Source organism: Beta vulgaris, chromosome 7 (genome assembly GCF_026745355.1).
Source record: "Beta vulgaris subsp. vulgaris cultivar EL10 chromosome 7, EL10.2, whole genome shotgun sequence".
NCBI classification, from domain to species: Eukaryota; Viridiplantae; Streptophyta; class Magnoliopsida; order Caryophyllales; family Amaranthaceae; genus Beta; species Beta vulgaris.
The window spans coordinates 31,055,626-31,081,709 of NC_079208.1; the positions used below are offsets into that span (position 1 = coordinate 31,055,626).

At 40.1% G+C, this 26,084-nt stretch overlaps 1 protein-coding gene across 1 annotated transcript; it reads left to right on the top strand.

The window, feature by feature from the left end:
* The first annotated feature begins 17,146 nt into the window (after positions 1–17,146).
* Positions 17,147–20,784, top strand: LOC104898927 (mediator of RNA polymerase II transcription subunit 28). The gene is made up of 3 exons (XM_010686055.4): positions 17,147–17,472; positions 20,145–20,257; positions 20,360–20,784. The coding sequence occupies exons 1-3, from the start codon at positions 17,295–17,297 to the stop codon at positions 20,492–20,494; spliced, it is 426 nt and encodes a 141-aa protein (XP_010684357.1). The 5' UTR covers positions 17,147–17,294; the 3' UTR covers positions 20,495–20,784.
* The last annotated feature ends 5,300 nt before the right edge of the window (positions 20,785–26,084 follow it).

Here is a 26,084-nt window from a genome sequence, read left to right on the forward strand (position 1 = left end):
CAAAATCAATTACTAGAACGTAAAGATTGTCTTCTTCTTATTAAACAACAAAATTTGTTTTTGGCTAAGCAAACAAAATTGCTAGAGTTTCAAGACTCTTATTGGAAAATCAAAGCAAAGTCTAATAATTTAAAATTTGGGGATGCAAACACAAAGTATTATCATGCGTATGCTTCGATTAGACGAAATCGTAATATAATAACTTCTATTAAAGACCCATCTGATCATCTAGTTACTCAACCTAAATTAGTAGAAGAATGTATTATTAATGCTTTTAAGAAAAGATTTACTAAGAATATGGACTGTTGCTTTAATTATGACTCTGATCTATCTTTATTAGAGTGCATAATTTCTGAAAATGATAATATTGACTTATGCTTTGATATATAGATAGAAGAAGTCAAATCTTCTCTGTTTGATCTAGCGCCGGATAAGTTTCCGGGTCCAGATGGTTTTACTCCTTTCTTCTATCAAAAGTATTGGACACTAGTGGGAAACTCAGTGTATAGGGCTATTAAAGTCTTTTTTCACTCAGGAAAAATTTTAAAAGAAATTAATCATACTTTCATCACTCTAATTCCGAAAATTGAAGCTCCTTCTAATTAATCCAAATCACTTTCGACCTATTAGTCTTTGCTCAACTATTTATAAAATTATTTCAAAAATTATGACCAATAGATTGAAAGTAGTGTTGGGTCGGAATTCATCCTTTACAAGGGGCTTTTGTTCCTGAAAGACAAATTCAAGATAATAATTTATTAGCTCATGAAGTGTTTCACTCTTTTAAGAATAAAAAAGGAAGAGAGGGGTTGTTAGCTATTAAATTAGATATGGAAAAAGCTTATGATAGACTGGAGTGGAGTTTTATTTTTACAACTTTTAAGAAATTGGGCTTTTGTGAGAAATGGATTAATTGGCTTCGTCAATGCATTTGGTAGGTGTTTGCCGTGTACTCCTAACCAAATATAATTAACCTACTTTCATGCATACTAAGCAAGTATAATGGAAGTAGGGATCGTATCCACAAGGAGTAAATGAACTTGATCGGAACTTAGCGAATTAAGAACCCTAGTATGTGCTAAGGCCAAAGTAACCGAATAGGGGGGATTTGGAACAATGTAAGTAAACTAAACTACACACAATACTAAAACACGAAGAGATTACAATATAAAAAGGCCTTGGACTCGGTTAACATCCACCCTAGCCTACTTTGTGATCATGAAACCTTAACCCTCAACCCTTCCTATGGTCACCTATCGAGAAGTTGATACCTCTATCCTCCTAGATCGTGGTTTAACACATGATCCGCGTGGTTTGAACCGCTCTTACTATGACTTAACTCAAATGAATCGCACTTAAGTCCAAACCAAAGTAGCATTAAAGTCGAAGAACACGATAGGATTACTAATGTTATCTAAGCAACAACATTCAAGTAATAAGCTATGCTTCTCTAAGTACAAGATTAATGTTCAGCATTTAATCAAACACCTAGTATGCTACATGGAGCTAGGAACACAACAATCCGATTATGACCTAAAACTAGCATTAGATGATTCACACAACAATACTAGTAACGTTCCTAGCAAAGATTATGCAAATATCATGGAAATAAATACAAGAAGCATCACAATGACCATAAGAAAATAGAGAGTAGAAGTTCTCACAAAGTATATTAGAGCTTCAATAACCAAATCCAAGATGGAAGTTTAAGCTAGCAAAGCCATAGAGTTCATTACAAATCCAATAAGAAAGAGTAGATGAAAACCTATGGAACACCCTTCTCTCTCCACCTTTCCTTCGTAGTTAGAACTAAAAATAAAAGTTAACCTAACCTTCTTACCCTCCAAGGGAGGAAAAGAAAATATAAGGTGCTGCGGCAGGGGTCGCGACTCGCGACAACAGGCAGGTCGCGACTCGCGACACTGATCGCGGGTCGCGACGAGCTCTCTGCCTCAAAAACGCACCAAAACACAAAAATACAAGGAGAGAAGAAATAACTTGGCTTTTGAGGAAGCCATGGAGCTGTAGAACTGAAGTGTGATCAATCCTCGGGCGACGAATAACAATGAAGCTCGAACCACAGACCTCGAAACTCGGAACTCGGACAAAGCTCGGAAAACCTCGGAAGATGCACCATAAAGGACTACGAACAAGGACTCCGGGATACAAAAAGTGATCGGAGGGCTAAGATAGGCCCTCGAGTGTGCCACCATGTAAACTACTCCCTAGACTCCTCAAATCATAACATCCTTCGGCACATCTCACACACTCCTAACGTCAAATCTCTCCTAAATCCCGAACACTAAGCTCGTACCGACACCAAAAACGCCTCGAAATCCGCCTAAGATTGGCGGATAACTTGGACACATCAAATTCCCCCACGCTTAAACCTTACTCGACCTCGAGTAAAAGAAAAAGAGAACTCGACACACCCAAGCCCCAAAATACGCCATACCACGCCAACCTCCGGATTCGCCCTCCACAAAACACAATAGCTAATCGACAAAATCTACCCCAAAAGAATCTCCTATACAAATGACCCTCGAATCCCAAAGGTTCGGACACGATCATCAACAATGACCTCCTAACTCCAACCAACCCAAAATGCAAGGAAACTAAGGTCACGAGGGTGAGTGATTCCCCCACGCTTAGCTTCTACCTCCGACCAAAACATACCATAAACAACAAAAGAAAAACAAGCCAAAAAGAGATGTCTAGCCCGCCCTCAAAGGACACAAAACAAGAACCTAATCTAACCCGAAAACACCAACTCCGAATGCCGCCACCTTATGACGCCGCCACCGACAAATGAGAATCAAAGCAAATTTTATTTTCTCTCTCTCTTTTTTTTTCTCTCATTTTGCCTAGGAGCCCTTTCGAGTTTTCATCCTAGCTTCTCATTTTCTTTTTTTTTCATCTCTCTTCTTTTTTTGGCTCACAAAACTCACCCGCTCAACTAGCTCTTTTTTGCATAGGCCGCCCTTTCGGGTTTTCGACCTATCCGAGCCCCCAATTTTGCCCGAGTCGCCCGCCCTTGCGGGTTTTCAACTCAGCGGGATTCTTCTTTTTTTTCATTTTTTTCAAATTTACATCAACTTTTACAATATAAACAAAACAACCAAACATAACAACTAAGAAAAACAAAACAAACTAAAATATCACCACATTTAATCAATCTCTCCCCCACGCTAATTATGCACATTGTCCCCAATGTGGGAAGGACAAAAACAAATAAGAGGGAAAAGGAAAAGCTCTAAGATCCCGAGGGACCCCCGCGCTCAAACCTGCGGGATGCCCTACGGGCCTCTTTCTCCTGGCGGCGTAGAATGCGCGCCGCCTCAATCTCGGATGTGGGATCGGAGTACCAGGAGTCCTGGTTCTCCGGTCCCTGAGGTGGATAACGGGACACAAAGAAGTTGTTCATGGCCGAAACCATGGAACCAACTGAATAAATCTGGTCCTCCATCCCGTACATCCTATCCTGCATCTCCCCAAATCGCCCCTAACACTGGATAGTTGCTCAGTTACCTGAGCCTGAAATGGGCGTGAGGGAGGTAACCCTGCTCCTGCTGATACTGCTGGTGGTACTGCTGAAACTGTTGGTATTGGAATGCTGTGGCTGTGAGGCTTGGTGTGGCTGTGGCTCGGTTGTGCCCTTCAGGCCCCTCTGACCTAACTCTCCGCCACCACGGTGGCATACTTCTCATCAGGGGAAAGGAAGAGCTCCTCATGGGTAGTCTGATCCGTAATGGCCACCCGCGCCTGCGGTAAAGCCATATACCTAACATTCCTTGCCCCAAAGAGCCACACATATCTCGTCTCATTGCCTATGGTTGTGAAATTAAGCATGGTAATACTCCTCAAGGCAATGGTATCATAACAGTTGGAATCACGAGAAAACCGACCACTAGCAGTCCCTAAGGGGGTCAATGTAGGGTCGCCCTTCCTGTCCACAGGCACCTGGACACCTAAGTGGGATGCTAAAAGGGTGATCATCCCCCATACTCAACTTCCCGGATGTCTTCCACTCTGCCGACTGAGCTAAGCACTTATCACCCAAATTTTGACCCAATCTGGACACCCCTCCCCTTGTGGTGTCATAGCCCAAAGACATTTCAAATCAAATTCCGGTAAATTGGTGGGCTCACCTGCACAAAAGACCGTCATGACAAAAGACGGTGACATACGTAAGGCGGGGTGGGGAATGGCGCTGCTCTTGCAGTGGCTATGCCACATGCGACCACCAGTGATTTTATACCAAAAGACAGCAGGGTTATAGTTCTCCGTCTCCAAAAAGTCATCCTCGGCCAAAAAATCCCAATCAAAAGCACTTTCTATCTCATCAAAAGTCATCTTATATGGGTGATCATTAAGAGAAAAAGTGATGTATGCAGATTCATCTTCAGTTTCGGGATGTTTTTGAAGGGTTGAAAGGAACTCCAGGGTGTACCTCTCGTAAGTTTGGGGCCTCTTCCATAGAAAGTTTTTGAGGCCAACTTTGTTAAGAAGAATTTCAACTGAGCTAGCTAACCCCAATTTTTCTAGGGTAGGATAATCCGCAAACTTAGTTTCTTGTATTGTCCTCCCCGGTCTATCAAGGCGGTCTCAACGCCTCTTAGCTTGATCACTAAGCTTCTTAAGGCCACGGGAGTTAATGTGGGGGACGGATTCGGTTCGGCTTCTTTTGCTCATTGTTCTTTCAACTTATGAGAACTATCAACAGTAGGGGTTGGACACAAGACCGCAAACAATGACACTCTTACACTCCAAACACCCTCCACACAACAATAACCAACCACCAATTCCCAAATGAGTTCAACAATCACACCAACAACACTAAACAACTCAACAATTTCAATCAACCACTACAAACAATGACTTAATCAAGCTACAACTCTACAATTAAGCAAGAATGAGATATTTCAAGCAAAATCAAAGAGAAGTAGAAAAGAGAGTGTTATACCAAAATGTAGGTCAAGTAGTGTTGTGTAGGATGATTAGAACTTGTGAATAGCTTCCTTAAGCATGTAAAATTATCCTCCAAGCTTGAATTTGGATGGTTGTGCTTAATATAAAAAACCCCCAAACTCTAGGGTTTGGTAGAAGGTGTAAATTTTCAGAAATTTTGGAGTGATTATGATGTGAAGGAGAGAAGAAAGTGCAGAATTTGTGTAGAGAGAGAAAAAGGAGAAGAGATTGGAGGTGAAGATTGGAGAGTGGGAGATGAGAAGAGGATTTTGAGTGAGTTTTGAGAGTGAGAGATGTTAAGAGGAAGGAAGGGGTCGAATGAATGTGTGTGAGGGTTAAAAAGAGGGCGTAAGTGAGCTTTCATTTAAAAAAAACAGACGTTCGTCGCGAGTCGCGACCTGATATTATCGAGAGTCGCGACCTACATAGTCTCGACCTGCGATGTTCATTGCGGCTCGCGAGCGTCTTCTGTTTTTTTGTCTTCTTCTATGTTTGTTTCTTTTTCCTTCTGTGATTTCTTCCTATAAGAACGTCCCTCATTTTTTCTGTGCTCCCTCTCACTTTGTCCACCTATATCTCTATTATTTTCATGCTTTTTCTCACACATTAATAATCAATTCTCAACTCGCTCATCCACATTTTCACACACAACAACTTCACAAGTCACGAGCTTTTCTTCTATTCCCTGCAAAAGGAAAAACCAAAAGCATAATATCTTCCAAAAACCAAAAGAAAACTAACTTTATACACTATATACAACAAGCTCGTTTATTTACCGTCGTCGACACGACTTACAACCATATGGTCTAACCGTAGTCCGGGTCACCGAGAGGAACATCCTCGGCTCCAATTTGCTTGAATCCTTCAAAGTACGGCTTAAGCCGCTGCCCATTCACCTTCAAAATTTCTGAGGTGGCTTCACTTTGGATTTCCACAGCTCCATGTGGAAACACTTTTACGACAATGAATGGCCCGATCCACCTAGAACGCAGTTTTCCTGGAAAAAGACGTAGGTGGGACTGAAACAAGAGGACCTTTTCGCCCACCTTAAACTCTTTTCTTATAATTAGCTTATCATGCCATACCTTAGTCTTTGCTTTGTAAATTGCTGCGTTTTCATAAGCCTCTTTCCTTATCCTCCTCCAACTCTTGCAATTGTAACTTCCATGCAATCCACTTCATCCAGGGCCATGTTGAAGTTTTTGACGGCCCAGTATGCTTTGTGCTCAAGCTCTACTGGAAGGTGACACGGCTTTCCAAACACCAATCGGTATGGTGACATACCAATGGGGGTTTTATAAGCTGTCCTATATGCCCATAGTGCGTCTTCCAATCGCAAGCTCCAATCCTTCCTACTTGGATTCACCGTTTTCTCCAAGATGATTTGATTCTCGATTAGATACCTCCGCTTGGCCATTTGTTTGTGGATGGTAAGGCCGTTGAGGTCTTGTGAGTCACATGATATTTTTTAGCAGCACCAATGGTTCGATTGAAAAATGGGTTCCCTTGTCACTAATCAATGCCCTTGGAATTCCAAACTGCAAAATATGTTAGATTTCACAAAATCTGCAACCACTTAGCATCGTCAGTACGAGTGGCCTTAGCCTCCACCCATTTTGATACATAATCCACTGCTAAAAGAATATCATGAAACCAAAAGAGGTCGGGAAAGGTCCCATAAAGTCAATGCCCCACACATCAAAGATTTCACAGTAAAAACCGCACTTTGAGGCATTTCATTTCTTTGGGATATATTCCCGACCCTTTGACAATTATCACAAGATTTGCAAAATGAAATGCATCCCTATGAAGACTCGGCCAATAAAAACCACATTCCAATACCTTTCGTGCTGTCCTTTTTGCTCCAAAATGACCCCACATGCATGGGAATGACAAAAGGTAAGGATAGAAGCTACCTCTTCATCAGGACTACATCTTCTTACTATTTGATCTGCACAGTGCTTCCAGAGATAAGGCTCGTTCCATACATAGAACTTGGCATAGCTCTTGAGCTTATCCTTCTGTGCCTTGGAAAAATGAGGAGGAAAACAGTTAGAAACAAGAAAATTGACAATATCGGCATACCATGGGTGTAAGCATCCTAGGACCATCAATTGCTCGTCCGGAAACTCTTCCCGAATAGGCTCTTGCCATGGCTTCTCCGAACTTGGTTTAGATCATAAGAGGATATAATCGACTCAAATGGTCTGCAACCAAGTTCTCAGTTCCTTTCTTGTCTCGAACTTCCAAATCAAACTCGCTCAATAAGAGAATCCACCGAATTAGCCTAGGTTTGGCTTCTTTCTTCGCCATTAAATGACGGAGAGCTGCATGGTCAGTGAAAACAATTACTTTCGTCCCGAGCAAATAGGATCGGAATTTTTCCAGTGAAAACACCACAGCTAACAACTCCTTCTCAGTCGTGGAGTAATTACGCTGTGCCTCATTTAGTGTCATAGAAGCATAATAGATGGCATGTGGCACCCTTCCAACTCTTTGTCCTAGCACTGCACCTACGGCATAGTCGCTTGCATCACACATAATCTCAAATGGAAGGGACCAATCTGGAGGTTGAATGATAGGAGCCGAAACTAGCCTCCCCTTCAAATCCTCGAATGCCTTCTTACATGCTTCATCCATTACAAACTCTACATCTTTTTGTAATAACCTGCAAAGAGGAGATGAAATCTTCGAAAAATCTTTTATAAACCTGCGGTAAAAACCTGCATGACCAAGAAAAGAACGGATTTCTCGCACATTAGTAGGGTAAGGTAAGGACTGAATAGTATCAATTTTTGCCTTATCAACTTCTATACCCTTCACAGAGACCACATCGCCTAACACAATTCCCTGCTCAACCATGAAATGACACTTTTCAAATTAAGCACAAGGTTAGTTTCAATACATTGGTTTAAAACCATAGTCAAGTGCTCCAAGCAATTTTCAAAGGAGTTTCCATGCACGGTAAAATCGTCCATGAAAACTTTCACAAATCGCTCCATATATTCTGAAAAGATACTTACCATACACCTCTGAAAAGTCGCAGGGGCATTGCATAGTCCAAAAGACATCCTCCGGTAAGCAAACGTGCCAAAAGGACACGTGAAGGTTGTTTTTCCTGATCCTCGGCGCTATGGCCACCTGAAAATATCCAGAATATCCATCTAGGAAGCAATAATAAGCATGACCAGCTAATCTCTCGAGCATCTGGTCAATAAAAGGAAATGGAAAATGATCCTTCCTAGTTACTGCGTTAAGCCTACGGTAATCAATGCAGACTCGCCACCCATTTTGGACACGGGTGGGAACTAAGACACCATCTTGTTCTCTACAACTGTGACTCCAGACTTCTTTGGAACAACTTGGGTCGGACTAACCCATTTGCTATCAGAAATTGGAAAAATCATACCAGATTGGAGAAGTTTCAGAATCTCGGCTTTTACCACCTCCATCATAGGTGGGTTAAGCCGCCTTTGAGGCTGTCGCACGGGCTTTGCACATCCTCCAAAAAATCCGGTGCATGCAAGTGGTTGGGCTTATTCCCTTGATATCTGCTATAGCCCACCCGATGCCTCCTTATGCTCTTTTAGCACCTCGATGAGTTTTCTTTCCTGTTCCTCGGAGAGCTTACTTGATATAATCACCGGTAGTGTATCTCCATCTCCAAGGAATGCGTATTTCAAATGCTCAGGCAATGATTTCAGCTCAACTACGGGTGCCTGCAAAATAGATGGTAAAAGCTTCCCCGGAGGGATAGTCAAAGGCAAAGGACCCACAAAGGAGGGAACGAGTGGAAGAGTCACATGTTCCTCCAAAGCCTGGACTGTTTCCTGCAAGTTAGCACTTAAAACATACTCAACATCATTTCCTTCCAAGCTATGTTCAAGAGCTACCTACAAAGAATCTTCTCCACCTATATCGAAAACATCCTGCGAGTATGAATCAATGACATCTATGGAGTAACAAGAGTGGTCATCTCTCGGGAATTTCATGGAATAGTAGATGTTAAACTCTACAAGGCTTCCATCAAATTCCATAGTAAGACAACCACTATGCACATCAATTTTTGTTCTAGCAGTTTTTAGAAATGGCCTTCCTAACAAAATAGGAGTAGCGTGCTTGTCATGCTACATATCTAAAACATAAAAATCAGCAGGAAAGATTAACTTATCGACCTTAACCAACACGTCTTCTACTATCCCTTTCGGGTAAGCATTAGAGCAATCGGCTAACTGAATCACAACACCAGTTTCATGTAGGGTGCCTAGTTTTAGAGACTCATACAAAGAATATGGAATGACATTGAAGCCCCTAAATCTAGCATAGCCCTAGGAAATGTGGTGTTCCCAATCACGCAAGGGATAGCGAACATGCCTGGATCACTGCACTTCGGAGGAAGTGCCTTTCGGAACATGGCGAGACATGCTCGCTAACCTTTACCTTTTGGGCACCCCTTAACCTTTGTTTCCTTTTTGTTGTACACATTTCTTTAAGAAATTTAGCATACCTAGGAATTTGCTTTAAAGCATCCAAAAGGGGAATATTTACCTCACACTTACGGAAAGTCTCGTAAATGTCACAATCACATTCTTTTTTCCGAGTGTCTCGCAATGATTCTGGAAAAGGAGGAGCTGGCTCATAAAGTGGTGGAGGTGGTGATTGCTTGGGCTTCTCATGAGATGTGGAAGGCTCAAGTTCTGGCTCTGGCTCAGGCTCGGGCTCTGGCTCATAAACAACAATCTCCTCCTCGACCTCTTTATCTCTTCCTTTTATCTCTTTTCCGCTCCTCAAAGTGATTACACTTGCATTCTGTTTCGGATTAAGCTCCGTTTGAGACGGTAGCTTTCCCAAATCTCGAGCCTCTAATCAGCTCACTGCTCCAGAGACCTGAATCATTTGTTGCTCCAAATTCTTGATACTCGATCGGGTCTCCTCCTGAAATTGAACCATATTTCCCTGCATGTTAGTCACATTTTTAGTTAAAGCATTAATCATTTCTTCAGTTGACATGCTGGTACTTGGTCCCTGTACTTGGCCTTGTGGCCTAAAATGTGGAGCTCCTTGCTCCTGGTGTCTCGGGTCAGGAGGTGGAGGACGGTTATACTGGTGCGATCCCTGCTGGTTTCCCGAAGTGTTCCCATATCTCAAATTGGAGTGATCTCGCCACCTAGGATTATATGTGTTCGAATACGGGTCATACCGCTTCTGAAAACCTTGGCCCTGAAATCCGGCCGCCTTTACCTCTTCACTCGCTTCCTCCTGCAAATGAGGACAAAAATCTGTGGAATGATTCGAAGAGCAAATGCCACAAACTTTCACATGTTGAGTATTCTTTTCTTTTGTCATGAATTCCCGCATCATGGATGTCAAAGCTTGCACTTGATCCTCTAACTTAGAAGTTCCGGGACTCTCGGCAGCCATACGACGAGCTCCTGATCTTCTAGTGAATTGTCTCGAGCAATGTTGTTAAAATCGAGATTCTAGTTTGAATCGAAAACAACCTTTAGAATCGAATCGTTAAATCGAATCGTAGAATCGTAAGATTCTACAAACATGTATAATCAAGATATTGCACTCAATCTTCATTGAATATGCTAAAATTATAAGTCAAAAGACCTAAAAATTGGAAAAAATAGTTGTTTACCCACTATATTGGCAATAACTAACAATATATATCTCTTATTTCCTTTGTTAGCATGATTTAAACTTGCGAGGTTTTCGCTAGTCAACAGAAATATATAGAATCGTCTAGAATCGCGAATTGAATCGTCTACCATATTTTGAATCGTAAAATCGTAAGATTTTAAGATTTGAATCGCGATTTTGATAACTTTCTCGAGCCCTCAGCTAGCTCGTTTATCAAATCTTTAGCAGCTTGTGCAGTTTTATTCACAATTGACCCTCCACTTGCTGCATTCACCATTCGTGCATCTTCACCACTTAATCCATTATAGAAGTAGAGCACTAAGTCTTCATCTGCATAGCCATGATAAGGACAACTAGCACATAACTTCCTGAATCTGGCCCAATACTCATAAAAGGTTTCATCACTCTTTTGCTCGATGTTGCTTATCTCCTTCTTCAACACCAAAGACATCAAAGTCGAAAAATATTGCTCGAGAAAAGCCTTTTTCAAATCAGCCCATGTAGAAATGCTACCCGGTGGAAGGTAATATAACCAATCATTTGCCGCACCTTTTAATGAGAATGGGAATGCCTTGAGTTTCACCTTCTCTTCCGACACGCCACTTGGTTTCATGCTGCTACACACCACATGGAACTCCGAAAGATGCTTATTCGGATCCTCACCATTTAGCCCATAGAATGTCGGAAGCAAATGTATTAACCCCGATTTTAGCTCAAAAGTCTCCCCTTCATCTTCTTGTGGGAATGCAATGCATAAGGGTTGCTGATCAAGGTTAGGAGCTGTGAGCTCCTTCAATGTGCGTGGCTCCACTAGTAGAATAAATGCTATTTGCTACGGTGGTATTGTTGCGGTTTTACCTATACGCAGCAATATATCACGTAAGGAAAAAGGTAAAATAAAAAATAAAGATATTGCTGCGGTTTTGACCTAAAACCGCAGCAATATAATGTCATTAGGAAAATTTCTGAAAAAAATTGACTATTTGACCAGAAATATTGCTGCGGTTCTTTACAAAAACGCAGCAATATATTAAAAAATAATATTTTAATATATTGATGCGGTTGTAACAAAAACCGCAGCAATATCATTAAAAAATAGTAAAAATAAATATAAAAGGCGTGACAACTAACAAGGCATGTCACTTAGGGTTTTTTTTCCTTCTCATCCCTTCAGATCCCACGGCGCCTCCCTTTCTCTCTAATCTCCTTCTCTTCCTCTCACTCCTTCTCAGTTCTCACGCATCTCAATCCTCTCTAACTGCTTCTCACTCCTCTCACTCTTTCTCTTTCTTCTCACTCTTTCTCTTTCCTCTCACTCCTCTAAGATCTTCGCGCACTTTCACTCTCTGTCTCCGGGTGGTTCGTTCGCGATTAGCGTCGTCCTCGCTGTCTCCGCTTGCTACTCGCTGTCTCCGGTTGCGATTAGCGCCGGCGATTATTGGTCTTCGTGATTTCGTCGAGACTCTAGAGTTCGCTGTCTCCGGTTGCTATTTGCTGTCTCCGGTTGGTTCGTCGCGATTATTGGTCTTCGCGATTTCGTCGAGACTAGAGTTATTCGCGCAACATTTTCACTCTCTTCGCGAAACGAGATCCAGAACCGCGCGACATGAATCGTTGTTGTTTGCTTTCTTTTTTTGGTTTGTAGATCTGTTGCTAAATTTCATATTTTAGGATTTTTTTTTAGATCTATTATTGTGTATGTTTTTCATTCGTTTAGATTTATTAGTAAATTTTTTATTTTAGAATTTTTTTTCTTTTTTAGGATTTTCTTAGATCTGTTCTGGAGGTATTTTTTTTGTTTTAGGATTTTTTTTTTTTTTCGTTTTTTATCAGTTTTGTTTATTTTTAATATATTTTTTGTTTTATTATAATATTTGTAATTAGTCAAGTTGTAATAGTTGTTTTTTCATTTTACTTTTTGGATCTTTTGTATTATTTCTATAATTAGTTTGTATCTTTATCATATATATATATATATATATGAGATTCATTTCATTTTATCTTGAGTTTGTGTGCAAATTTGGTGGATAATAGATGGGTTAGTTGCATATTTTTAATATTTCAAATTTAATTAACAATTATCCAAAAAAAAAAAATGTACTTGTACCATGACATATTGCTGCGGTTTTGACATAGAAACCGCAGCAATAGGTTGTAATTTTTAAATAAAAAATAATTTTATTGCTGCGGTTTGGCCTTAGAACCGCCGCAATATTTGAAGATATTGCTTCGGTTTAAAACCGCAGCAATATTATTAATACCTATTGCTGCCCTCTTAATTGCTGCGCGCCCAAAACCGCAGCAATAGGGCACTTTTAAACCGCAGCAAATAGCATTTATTCTACTAGTGCTCGACCCTTGGAGGCATCTCTTCTTCTATTTCGATAGTAAAAGGAAGCTCCTTGAAGTTTTCACACCGTTCTCTTCTCAACCTGAAAAGAGTTAATTCCGAATCTCGATCGTACTGCAAAGGATGTTGGTTAGTAGAACGAGTATTAACCATAAACTACAAAGCAATACAACCTAAGGAATAAAAATTCACTAATTACAAACAAGTAATGCGCTGCTCCCCAGCAACGGCGCCAAAATTTGGTAGGTGTTTGCCATGTACTACTAACCAAATATAATTAACCTACTTTCATGCACACTAAGCAAGTATAATGGAAGTAGGGATCGTATCCACAGGGAGCAAAGGAACTTGATCGGAAATTAGCGAATTAAGAACCCTAGTATGTGCTAAGGCCAAAGTAACCGAATAGGGGGGATTTGGAACAATGTAAGTAAACTAAACTACGCACGGTACTAAAACACGAAGAGATTACAATATAAAAAGGCCTTGGACTCGGTTAACATCCACCCTAGCCAACTTTGTGATCACGAAACCTTAACCCTCAACCCTTCCTATGGTCACCTATCGAGAAGTTGATACTTCTATCCTCCTAGATCGTGGTTTAACACACGATCGGCGTGGTTTGAACCGCTCTTACTATGACTTAACTCAAATGAATCGCACTTAAGTCCAAACCAAAGTAGCATTAAAGTCGAAGAACACGATAGGATTACTAATGTTATCAAAGCAACAACATTCAAGTAATAAGCTATGCTTCTCTAAGTGTACAAGATTAATGTTCAGCATTTAATCAAACACCTAGTATGCTACATGGAGCTAGGAACACACCAATCCGATTATGCACCTAAAACTAGCATTAGATGATTCACACAACAATACTAGTAACGTTCCTAACAAACATTATGCAAATATCATGGAAATAAATACAAGAAGCATCACAATGACCATAAGAAAATAGAGAGTAGGAAGTTCTCACAAGTAGATTAGAGCTTCAATAACCAAATCCAAGATGGAAGTTTAAGCTAGCAAAGCCATAGAGTTCATTACAAATCCAATAAGAAAGAGTAGATGAAAACCTATGGAACACCCTTCTCTCTCCACCTTTCCTTCGTAGTTAGAACTAAAAATAAAAGCTAACCTAACCTTCTTACCCTCCAAGGGAAGAAAAGAAAATATAAGGTGCTGCGGCAGGGGTCGCGACTCCCGACAATAGGCAGGTCGCGACTCGCGACACTAATCACGGGTCGCGACGAGCTCTCTGCCTCAAAAACGCACCAAAACACAAAAATACAAAGAAAGAAGAAATAACTTGGCTTTTGAGGAAGCCGTGGAGCTGTAGAGCTGAAGTGTGATCAATCCTCAGGCGACGAATAACAATGAAGCTCGAACCACGGACCTCAAAACTCGGAACTCAGACAAAGCTCGGAAAACCTCGGAAGATGCACCATAAAGGACTACGAACAAGGACTCCGAGATACAAAAAGTGATCGGAGGGCTAAGATCGGCCCTCGAGTGTGCCACCATGTAAACTACTCCCTAGACTCCTCAAATCACAACATCCTCCGGCAACACCTCCTAACGTCAAATCTCTCCTGAATCCCGACACTAAGCTTGTACCGACACCAAAAACGACTCGAAATCCGCCTAAGATTGGCGGATGACTTGGACACATCAGCATTACAACTGTGTCCTTTTCTGTTTTAGTAAATGGTATTCCTGGAGATATGTTCTTCCCTTCTAGAGGTATTCGTCAAGAAGATCCTCTTTCTCCGTATATTTTTATTCCATGTGCGGAAACTTTAGCCCGTCAACTGTTTCACGCTAGTTCCTTAGTTTCTAGATTGGTAGGGGTCACTCTTGGTCATTCTAGAGTTAACATTCCTTTTTTAACTTTTGCGGATGACACAATGATATTTGCAAAAGCTAAAGTAGAAAGTTGTCATGCTATAAAATCCATTCTTAACAAATATTGTTCTATGTCAGGCCAACTTGTCAATTTCCATAAGTCTGCTTTTCAATGTACTACTGATACCCCTACAGAATTATTAAGTGTTTTCTAAAATATTCTTCAGATGGAAGACTCTCTTTCTCTAGGTAATTATTTGGGTTGTCCAATTATTAGTAACAAAGTCACAAATGCAACTTTTAGTTTTGTTCAAGAAACAGTCTCCTCTCAACTTACCAAGTGGAGAGCCAATTCTCTATCTTAAGCAGAAAGAGCTATTTTAATTCAGTCTAATCTGGCTTCTAAAGCTAGCTTCCAAATGCAAAGTTTTACTCTCCCTCCTTCTATCCTCTCTTCTCTGGATAAGAATTATAGGAATTTTCTTTGGAATAAGGATCCGAATTCTAAAGCTCCTAATTTGATAGGTTGGGATAAGATTTGTATGCCTAAAAAATTTGGCGAATTGGGGTTGAGAAAAGCTAAAATTAATAACTTAGCTCTACAGTTTAAACTTCTTTGGAAAATAATTAGGATGCCTAATAATTTATGGGTCAAACTTGTTAAGCAAAAATATCTAAAGCAAGACACTTTATTCTCTTATAAAACTAAAGCTAATGTCTCTTGACAATGGCGTAAGCTTATGACGCTTCGTGCTCCTTTTAAGCAAGGTCTTAGATGGATGGTCGGGAACGGGTAGAATATTTCATTTTGGAATGACAATTGGGTGTTTAAGTACCCTATCAAAAATAACTACTCCCCTATTATTGGGTCAGAGGAGTTGATGGTTAACTTTTTTATTACAGATGCTGCTCAATGGAATAGAGTTCTTCTCTTAAATTACGTTCCAATTAATGTAGTAGATGCTATTATGAAAATCTTTATCCCTTCTAATAAAATTGCAGATAGGATTTTTTGGGGTCTTACTACAGATGGAGAATATTCGGTTAAATCAGGTGTTGCTCTGCTTCAAGGGTATGGCATAGATCCGCCCAACCAGGTTAGTTTTGCTTGGATTTGGGATTTATGTATTCCACCTAAGATTAAATTCTTTTTGTGGAAAATTTGTCAGAATGGTCTCCCGACCAAAAAGAGGCTAGAAATGAGTCATATTTTTGTCCCTTTGGAGTGTGTTTTTTGTAACTTTCACTCAGAAGATGCCCATCATTTATTTCTCGACTGTCCTTTTATGCATGATGTTTTAGAAATAGTTAATGCCAATGGGGTTTTTTTCCCCCTTCCTATAGATAACAATGATCTTTGTTTCATTGAGTACTTTTGTAAGCTTAAGTCTTTTATGACTCCTAAGAACCTTAATTTCTATGTTATTGTCTGGTGGTTCATTTGGTATGCTAGAAATAGTGTCTCCTTTCGATAGGAAAGCTTTTCTCCAGTCAAACTAGGGGCTATGATTAAAGCTTATATGCACAATCTTGATTGTTCCTATTCTAGTTCTTCTAATTTGGGTTATAGTCAACAAGTTGTTAAAGTCCCTAAAAAGCCTAGGCCTAATGTAATTTGTTCCCCCCCTCCTCTTAATTTTGTTAAACTTAATTTTGATGGTTCCAAGTTGCAGAATGGTAGCACTGCATATGGCTTTGTTATTAGAGATGCTGTGGGGAATCTTGTGCTTAGTGGTGCTAAAGCCATCGCTGATCATAATTCTATATTAGTAGCCGGGGCCTGGGGTCTAAGAAAAGGTATTAGGGGAGCTCTCTTTCTGGGGGCTAGAAATATTATTATTGAAGGTGATAATCTCTCGGTTATTCAAGCTATCAAAAGGATCTGGAAAATTCCTTGGTCTATCAATACTCTTATTGATGATGCAGCGGAAGATCTTAGAAACTTTGATAATTATAATATTCAGCATGTTTTTAGAGAAGCTAATTACGCTGCCGACTGGATGGCAAATCATGGCCATTCCATTTCTAATCTCTGTTATTGGTTTGAATCTCCTGATATTGCTTTTTCCAAAATCATCCGTAAGGATGCTTTAGGGTGGCCTGTTAGTTGGGTTCCTCCCTAGTTTCTTTCTTTCTGGCTAAAAAAAAAAAATTACCTATGTTAACGCAACTTCAGCCCAATATATTCATTTTCTCTCTAAAATCTCATTAATATCCATTATCACTTTGGAAGATGATATTGGGTGATAATGAAAATTTAGGAAGGAAATTCGATGTTTTGTGATTACCACTATTTATAACCACAAACCAAATGGACTCTAGGTATCACACATTGTTCACGCAGTGTTTTTTCTTGTTGTTGGGGCGTCTCGCTCCTCTTTCTTCCACCAAAAAAAAAAAATTCACGCGGGGTATAATGAATGCACTCCTACTATAATTCTTGATTTGAATCGGCCCCGGAGAAAAGAAATCCGACAAAAAGCAAATGGCGGATCAGCAAAGTGTAGAAACTCCATCAACGGCGCCGCCACAACAACCACCGCAGCAAGTGGGGAGGGAGGAAATGCTACAGTGTGTCACCGCGTTGGAGGCTGCTCTTCTTCCTTGCTTGCCTGCTCGCGAGCTCCAAGCTATTGATCGTTCCCCTCATCCTTCTCATCAGAGTATCTCTCTTCCCCTTTTTTCTTCTTATTTTACTTTTCCGCTTCAATTTTTTTGTTATTTATGGATTTCCCAAGTACACCCTTTTTTTTTTTTTTTTTTTACTGTTTTATGTTGTTTGTTAGGTTTTCCTAAAAGAATTTTGGCAATAGTTCTGCCGGATTGTTGAGTGTAAAGTTTAGTCGTTTGATTGGAATTTTTGATTTTGTAAGCTCTTGATTGAGTGGTGATTAAGAAACAAATGAATTTTTCTGCGAATGATACATGGATCTTGTTATTCTGTTAAGAAAAATATGAAATGCTTTTCAAAAAAAGAAAATAGCAAACTATCAAAAGAGCCATTACTTCAAAATTTTAGGAATGGGTACTTGTATCCATACAGGATACGTATCGTATCGCGTACGAGTACAAGACCTAGTAAAAGTACCTGTGCTACATAGATTGTACATGTATATAGTTGTACTCTGAAATAATTTCGACAAGGTTAGGTGAATTAGAAGGGGTGGATTTGGGAAATGGGACTACGGGAGGGAATAGTAATAATGGAAAGCAATGACTTCTGTTATAGTAGATAGTATAAATTACTTTCGTTGCAACACGCCAACACCACCACAACTCCGCTAAGTCATATGCACCTGCCTTCTGCCTTTGATTAGGTCTACTATTAGGGGGCGTTTGGTTGTCATGGGGTAAAGGGAATGGAATCAAGAAAGGGGTAGAGAGGGAAAGGAAAGCAAAACCCTTAGATGTTAAGTGTTGTTTGGTTGGTATAAATTTTTTTTCTTCCTCCTACCTCTCTTCCACCATAGCACCACCAGTTCCTCCTCCCTTGTAGTTCTGCCGCCACCCTCTCCCCATCCAGTAGCGTCGCGAGCCGCCGCACCCCCCCCCCTGCGTCGCATCCGCCCGCCCGCCACCCTCTCCCCTGCGTCGCGTCTTCTCGCTCCCCCTCCCCTGTGTCGCATCCGCCCGCCCGCCTCCCATGCGTCGCGTCCTCTCGCTCCCCCTCCCCTGCGTCGCGTCCGCCCGCCACCCTCTCCCCATCCAGTAGTGTCGCGAGTTAGGGTTCCGCCAGCATGTCTGTAAAAACAGAGCTTCAAACGGTGGTTAGGTTAGGGTTTCGGTGGTCGGGTTAGGGTTTCGGTGATCGGGTTAGGGTTTCGGTGGTTGGGTTAGGGTTGTCGGCGGGTGGGTGGTCAAGGAAGTGGTTGGATGGTGGCGGTTGGGTGGTGGCCGGTTAGTGGTGGTAATGATTGGGTTAGGTTGTGGTGGTTTGGTGGTGGTGGTTGGATGGTCAAGGAGGTGGGCTATGGTGAGTCAAAGAAAGGGAATGTGAAACCTTGGGGGGGTGTGGGTAATCAAATTAGAGGGATTTGGGGGTAAAGAGGGGAAAGGGGGAGAAAAGAAACCCCCAAAACAAACAACATAAAAGGGAATCAAGAGGTTCTATTCCCTTTCCCTTTCCAGTTTCCCCCAAACCAAACGCCCCGTTATAGTTTAGGAGAGGCAAAAAGACCAGAATATAAACTATTCTAAGCCATATTGAACGAAGGAAACATCAATAAGGTTTGTTTCACCAAATTTCAGTGACATGTTTTTTTTCTCTTTTCTTGAAAAGACTTCCTCGTATTACAATTATTGGATATTGGCCTCACAGGACCTATTGTTGAAAAACTTTAATAGGATCAATTGGTTAATCATTACCTGAAATATGTGCAACTATATTGTTGCAAGTAATGAGAAGCTACTTCTGAGGATAACCAATAAGAATTTAAACACAACTTCGTGAGAAATCTGATGTAGTCCATCATAATTAACTTGGCGCAAAGGTCACATTTACAAGTAGTGAAATGGAAAATTTTCTTTGTGTTTGATCTGTGGGCGCAATTTTTACTTCATGAAATGTTAGTCTTTCTGTGTTAAATTGTCTCATATAGACTGAAATTTCTAGAATTTTATGGAGTAGAATAGAAAATGCAGGATAAGGTACTGAACGTCTCCCAGAATTCACCTTGACAAGTTAGCACATATCTCAATATAGGGTGTAGCTTGGTTAGGTCATCAAGATTTCAAATAGTATTCTTTACACTCCCTGATAGTAGCTGTTAGTTGCTTGGATATAGGCTTTTTGAAAGAAACTGCAGGAGTTTATGGTTATCATAGTGACAATAAGTGTATTTTCGCTCAAGAGTAAAAAAAAGTTGGCATCATGAGTTCTACTGGTAGTGAATAATCTATCACATTGTGCAACTCATTACTTCTTTTTTTCCTACTGTCTAGCTGCTAAAATCTGCATCTTGTGATGCAAGTTACTTGTATAGAGCCATGATATCTCATAGTGGCACTGCAAGGAGCTGGATGACATTTCTTTGCTTGAATGTTGTACTAAGAACCTTGTATTTGGTACTACTACAAGAGAACTCTTTGACTGCAATACTCTTGTGTATTACAATTATCATTCTAAAAATCTTCTATACCATCATGTATGTTTTCACTTTTAGGATACAAAATTCTTGTTTCTTTATCACCGGGCTGAAATTATGGTTTCTTGATGTTTAAAAAAATGTTTGTTTGGGCCTTGAAGAAAAGGAAAATTTTCACAACAGTCCTAACCAATAACCATGGACAGTCTTTCCATTATAATCATAATCCCAAATGGTGTGTGTTGCTATAGTCGATGTGGAAAGACATGCAAGAGACTTTATGGAGGCTGCGAAAAAGCTTCAGCTGTATTTCATCAGTCTGCAACGTGAGGATCAACCTACCAAGGCTGAAATGCTTCAGAAGGTAAACGAGGGAGTATTGAAATGTAGCTCCATATATATAAGCTGGACACCTGAAAATATCAAATAACTGACCCATTTGCTGATGAATTTTCATGCTCTTTAGGAACTTGCTGTCATGGAAGAAGAGTTGAAGGTCAAAACAGAGCTTATTGAGAAGCAAGAACAGCTAATTCAAGGATGGAAGAAAGAGTTGAGAGAGCAACTTGACAAGCACAAGTCAGAGCTGGAGAAGGTGTAAATTTACCGTAGAAGCTTTTTGGTCCTGAAGTAACTTGATTAGTTATTAACCAAGCTTACTAAGAGTTAGTCTTCCGTGGACCTAGTCCACGATAATATTAATGTGGACCAAATTACTTATTTAACGTAGTGACCCTTTTCTTCCATATAGTAACCTTTTCAAATTTTATGTTTTTTTAGGAAAACATGGCCAGAAATTATATTAAGTCTAATTCCGCCAAAGTTTGAATAATTTGGGGAACATATTCGTAGAAATAATTTCATAATCAAGAACAGCTTTCCATCTGGCAACGGAATGAGCAACTGTGTTTCTAGTTCGTTTAACATGAACACAATCAAAAGCAGAGAAAGAGTTACAAATCTCAATAATATCATCATAAATAATGAAAATAGGGGTAGTTCCTTTCTTGTCTCTGATGAGTCAAACAATGCTCAAAGCATCGCACTCCATCACTACTCATCCATACCCCAGCCTCCTTGCTACCTCCACCCAAAATCTAGCAGCCTTACTTTAGCAACCTTCGACTCAAGTTAGCCGCCAATCGTTGAACTCCAGCAGCTTTAATGCACCCCAACTTGTCATGAATAACCATCCCAAAGTCACTCCATTGCCATGAGCATCTACAATTACTTTACCAAAAGGGAGAGGAGGAGGATGCCACGAGGATATTGCAACAAGACGAGCAAAAGAAGGAGACATACACACCGTTGCATTGTATTGTCCATAATCCATTTTCTATCTCACAAAACTTGTTGCCACACTCACTGCATTTGATCCTTCATCACTCTAAAACACCACTTGATTGCAACAAGACCATGCAGCCGGCTCTAGGGACCCGAAAGTAGCAGCCTCTTCCTTCCCCATCATGCCAGACTACCACAGAAATCTCTCAGCAAATGAAGTCAGCGGAGCCTCCATCAAATGACTCAAAAATTCACTATACACCCATATAGTCGAAGCCACCCTGCACTCAAATAAGGAGTACATTATTGTTTCCTCCCCATGACCACACACCGGCGACGTACTCGTATCATGAATAATATGGCATTTGTGGAGAACATTCATCACACTCAAGCTACCCTTACATGCTTTCCAGATGAAGTGGCGCAATTTTGGAGGCCCATCAACATTCCACACTAGTCTTCATATGTCTCTTTATCGCTGCTCATAGAATAGATTCCATGTTCGAACATGGTCCAACCTTCCCAACCAATACCCTATTCAAACTGTGTAGTTTCCATCCGAAGTTGGGCACTAATACATTGAGTCACTACACCAAGATGACGAAAGAGAAATATCCAGCACTTTTGGCCTCTCATAAGCCGCAAAAGTCGTGTTCACAACATTAATATTCCAGCACCCATTTCCATATCCAAGACATCATTAACTCGAGTTGTGGGTTACTATTTGGGAGAGGATAGGGAACGAAATGCGTACCTTCGCCCGGTAGCCATGCATCCTCCCAAACTTTAATTGACTTGTCGTTACCAATACACCACCTTAAGCCTTCAAGAAGCAAATTAAAGCTTCCCCCCCCCCATGCTCCTTCAATTATAACTCGGATCAAACCCTCTCAAAGCATCTAAAAATCCCAAATTTTTGAAATAACGAGCTTTGAGAACGCCGTGTAATAAAGTAGGGTCATCCCTGGTCAACCGCCAACCTTGCTTAGCTAACAAGGCTTGATTAAAGCAATTCAAATCCCGAAATCTCATTCCTCCCATGGCTTTTGGAAGGCATATAGAATCCCAATTTCGCCAATGCGTTTTCCGAGTTGTGTCACTAGATCCCCACCAAATCTTGCTAAAACCGCATGAATATCATCAATAAGACCCTCAATATCTTGAAAATGCTCATCATGTAAGCCTGAATAGCCTGCGCCACTGCTTTTATTAGAACTTCCTTCCCGGGCCGAGAAAGAATCTTCTCTTTCCACTCTTGCATCTTCTTCCATATTCTCTCTTTAAGGCACGTAAACACCACTTTTTTAGATCTTCCAATGGTAGTCGGCAAACCAAGTTATTTCTCATGTTTTACCACCTCCCTTACACCCAATGTCTCTACAATTTCTTTTTTTCTATCCTACACAACACATTTGCTGAAAGCCACCTCCGTCTTACCAAGATTGACTTTCTGACCAGATGCTCTTTCATACGTTCTGATTATATCTGCCACTTTAGAACATTCCTACAGATTAGCTTTAGTAAATAAAATGCTATCGTCCGCAAAAAATAAGTGAGACACCCTCGGGTTCCTCTACAAACTTGTGCACCATGAATCAAATTCTCACTTGCCGCTTTCGAAATTAGTCTCGAAAAAGCATCGGCACAGATGAGAAATAAATAAGGCGATATAGGGCCCCCTTGTCTGAGACCCCTATATGGAGATAAAGAATGACACACTCAAAATACAAAGCATAACACGTTGTATCCAAGTTGTATCCAACTGTGATTGAACCTTATTTTAAACATAACACGCTCCAGAAAACTCCATTCCACCCTTCATACACCTTACTCATATCCAGTTTCAACGACATGGTACCATCCTTCCCTTCTCCCCTTCTCTTCATAGTATGCAAAATCTCAAAAGCTACTAAGGCATTGTTAGTGATACAACGTTTTGGCACAAAAGCACTCTGATTCCCTGAAATAATAGACCCTAGCATAGGATTTAATTTGTTTGCTAAAGTTTTGGAAATAAGTTTGTACGACACATTGCATAAACTTATTGGCTGAAACTCTATCATCCGTTTGGGGTCATTAAATTTTCGAGATCAATACAATACAAGTGCTATTAATCTCCGCTAAGTTTACCTCTCCACGCCACCGAGCTTTGACGAAGCGAATCACATTATTCCCCACTGTACTCCAGAACTTCTGGAAAAAGAATGCATGCATTCCATCTGGACCCGACGCCTTGTTAGGGTGCATTTGAAATAATGCTTCTCGAATACCTCTCCCTTCGGCTCTGAATCAAGTGCCATATTCATCTCCCTAGTAATAACCTCTTCTACTCCCGCAAGAGCCTCCACCAAATCACTTGGATGCTCCGTAGCAAATAAGTTTGAGAAGTAATCTGCAATAAACGCATCCATATCAGCCTTTTCATCCTTCCACTCTCCTCGCTCATTATACAACCCTCTGATGTTATTTCTCTTCTGATGATGAGTAGCTTTATGATGAAAATAAATCGTGTTTTTATCCCCATCACATAGCTCATTAGCCCGCGCCCGCGCATACCAATAACTCTCCTCAAGTTTGCGTAAATCTTGCAATTCATCACTGATCTCATGACAACGTTGCAGCAGATAAGCAATAAGAGGGCCACCTTGCATTTCCTTGAGTTTCTTTTCAGCATATTTTATTCTTTTGCGAACATCCTCGAAAGTTTCCCCTGCCCGTGAAGAAAGAGATGCCGCCAGATGTTCACTTCGAGAATGAATTGGGTCACCCACACCCTTTAACCAAGCGTTTGACACAACTTTACCACATTCATCATTAGACAACCACATAGCTTCAAATCGAAACAATTTCCCATTTTGTTGAGTAGGCGGTTTTCCCCCAAAGTTGAGCAAAACAACACCGTGATCCGAATGACATATAGGGAAATGAATAACTTCAGCATATGAGAACATACTACACCAGTGATTATCAGCCATGCACCTGTCTAATCTGTCACGAACAAGAGTTTCCACAGAATTTCCCCACTGCCAAGTGAAAATGTTACCCCTATACCCCAAGTCTCTGCACCCACAATCTTCCATTGCCGCCCTAAACGCATCAATTTGGCTTTCACCACGAACAACTCCCCCCTCCTTCTCATGCATCCTCAGGATTTTCAAATTTTACGTTACACTATACAGTTAATTACTATCTATCATAGTGAAGTCTTTTTTATAATATACTTATTCTTTCTCACATTATTCTATCTTGATGAAATTTTCACTTTGTGACATAGCAACCTTTTTTTTCATAGTCAAACTTTATAATTTATATCTATTCATCTTTATATTTATATTTTTATATAGTGATCCTTTCTTTTTCAAAAATCACATGAATTAAAATTAGGTCCATGCTAATTTAGAGTGAACCAAGTCCATATAAGTTTCTTACGCTTACTAATTTCATCTCTCTTAGAGAATGTTTTTTTGTGTTCGGTAATTAACTGGCCTAAGCAGGGTCAGTCCTCATGAGTTAAGGAGTAAGAAGGGGGATCCCAACCCATAAGGAAACATCTAGTGGAAACTGGAAATTTATACCCGAAAGCCAATATTTACACAAACTCCCCAAATTGGGGCTAATGAGAGTCGAACACCCAACCAAGAAGTAGGAGGCGGATAGCTCCAACCATTGGGCTCGCACATGATTCTCTTCTCTATTAAAGAGTGTGGTTCGGAGGAAATTGTTCTCCTGAAATTGTAAATTTTCCATTTTTCCATTCTCTGGCTTAGAACGAATGGAAAATAGTCTTTCCAAAGGTTTTCAAAGATGGAATACATTTTCCTTTTCTCAAGAAAAGAATGTCACATTATTCTCCTTATTGTTACCTTCATCTTTCTTTTCTCCTATCAATTATCCTTTTTCAAAGGAAGTATTCTTCCATATCGGTAGGGGACAACTTGTCCCATACCATGGTATTTTTGTAATTTCATTAGCAACTTGATACAATGAAACATTTACTCGATATGATTAGATGCAGCCAGGATATGATATAATAGCTAACTGGTATGATAAGATAGTGTTAAGATATGATATACTACTCATCTAATACATCAACTTGATTTCAACTAACAATCCCCAAATAAAAATATATGAAAAAAAATTTAATATTAATTTTTGTCATAAAAATTACTAAAATGCCATGGCATTGGACCATACCGGATATGGAAATATCATTGCTTCCCTTCTTCATGTTCAACTTATCTTTTTCGTGGTTTTTTTAAGGAACTAAATAAGAGAACTAATCTATAGTTGTGGTTTTCTTTGGAAATGAATTCCCTAGATAGTCATACTTCCTCCGCTCTAAAATAAATGAAACACTTACTATTTAGTTCATTTCAAAATAAATGAAATGTTAGTTTATTTGGTACTCACATCTCTATATCTCTTTCCTCATCACATGAGTCCCTTTTTTTTCTCTCTATCTCTTTCCTTTCATGAATCCCCGTGTCAAGGTCCTACTTTTCATTTAAAACTGCACGGGGGAAGTATTATATTTGTAATACTTTTTGTCCAACCAAATAAAGTCGTAAAATAGCTATTGATTGAGATAGTCTCTACTAGTTCCTCGTCGCAGGCTATATTACATACATCTATCCATAAAAGTTTTCATGAGAACACATGCAATTCTTGCTTTCCATCTATATAGCTTTTGTTTGGCCGATCAAATATATACCTGTCTCGAAAGATATTTAACCGATTTACCTCCACGTTATCTCATCAGGTCCAATTATGTTACAGTGTGAAGAAGGCAGAAGTCCTACCAATCATCAAAAACACCTACCTAGTTTAACTTTGAAATTACAATCTTTTACACATTCTTCGGAAAAGAGAAGAAAATGGAGAAAGAAAAAAGGTGTGGAACAATTCCC